The 678-nt window shown below is 71.2% G+C and overlaps 1 protein-coding gene across 1 annotated transcript in view; it reads right to left on the bottom strand.

Moving 5' to 3' along the window:
- Nucleotides 1-678, bottom strand: part of LOC104494265 (antigen WC1.1-like) — a gene marked incomplete at both ends in the record, with an annotated part of 2,954 nt that overhangs the window by 1,795 nt on the left and 481 nt on the right. Inside the window, 2 exons of the mRNA XM_010137075.1 lie at nt 141-350; nt 404-613. Coding sequence (XP_010135377.1) covers nt 141-350; nt 404-613 — 420 coding nt within the window. The remainder of the gene's footprint in view (nt 1-140; nt 351-403; nt 614-678) is intronic.

The raw sequence follows: 678 nt of genomic DNA, 5'->3' as shown, positions 1-678 counted from the left end.
CGCGCCCGTGCCCTCTCATCCCTGGGATGGGCTGGAGCCGGGTCTCAAGGTCAGCTGGGAACAGCCCGGGCAGTGGCCAGCTCTCTCCTGCTGCCGGCCTTCCCCGCCACTGGGCTTCCAGCACAGCTCCCGGCACAGACCTGAGCAGACGACTCCGGCGTCCTCTTTGTGCCCGCAGTCGTGCTGCCCCCAGGGCTCTGCCGGGCAGTCCCAGAGAGCAGCTTCAGCCCCCGAGCAGTTCACACCGTCCAGCCAGATCTGCCCGGAGCCCTCCCCAAAGCGAGCGGAGCCAGGCGCCTCCACCGCCCCTCCGCAGCCCAGCTGCTGGCACACGACAGTGGCATCGAGCCGGTCCCAGCCGGGCAGTCCCAGCGAGCACCTTCAGCCCCCGAGCAGTTCACACCGTCCAGCCAGATCTGCCCGGAGCCCTCCCCAAAGCGAGCGGAGCCAGGCGCCTCCACCGCCCCTCCGCAGCCCAGCTGCTGGCACACGACAGTGGCATCGCGCAGGTCCCAGCCGTCATCGCAGATGGTCCCCCAGCTGCCCTGGGAGTAGATCTCCACTCTCCCGGCGCAGCGCCCGGGCCCGTTCACCAGCCGCACCCGCCGGCTCCCTGCAGCAGGCAGAAACCCCAGCTGCCCTCAGGGGCTGGTGCCCACCCAGCCCAGAGCCTGGGGG

The sequence above is a fragment of the Buceros rhinoceros genome, unplaced genomic scaffold (assembly GCF_000710305.1).
Source record: "Buceros rhinoceros silvestris isolate BGI_N320 unplaced genomic scaffold, ASM71030v1 scaffold5055, whole genome shotgun sequence".
In the NCBI taxonomy this organism is placed as follows: Eukaryota; Metazoa; Chordata; class Aves; order Bucerotiformes; family Bucerotidae; genus Buceros; species Buceros rhinoceros.
This window is presented reverse-complemented; position numbering and strand designations above follow the sequence as displayed.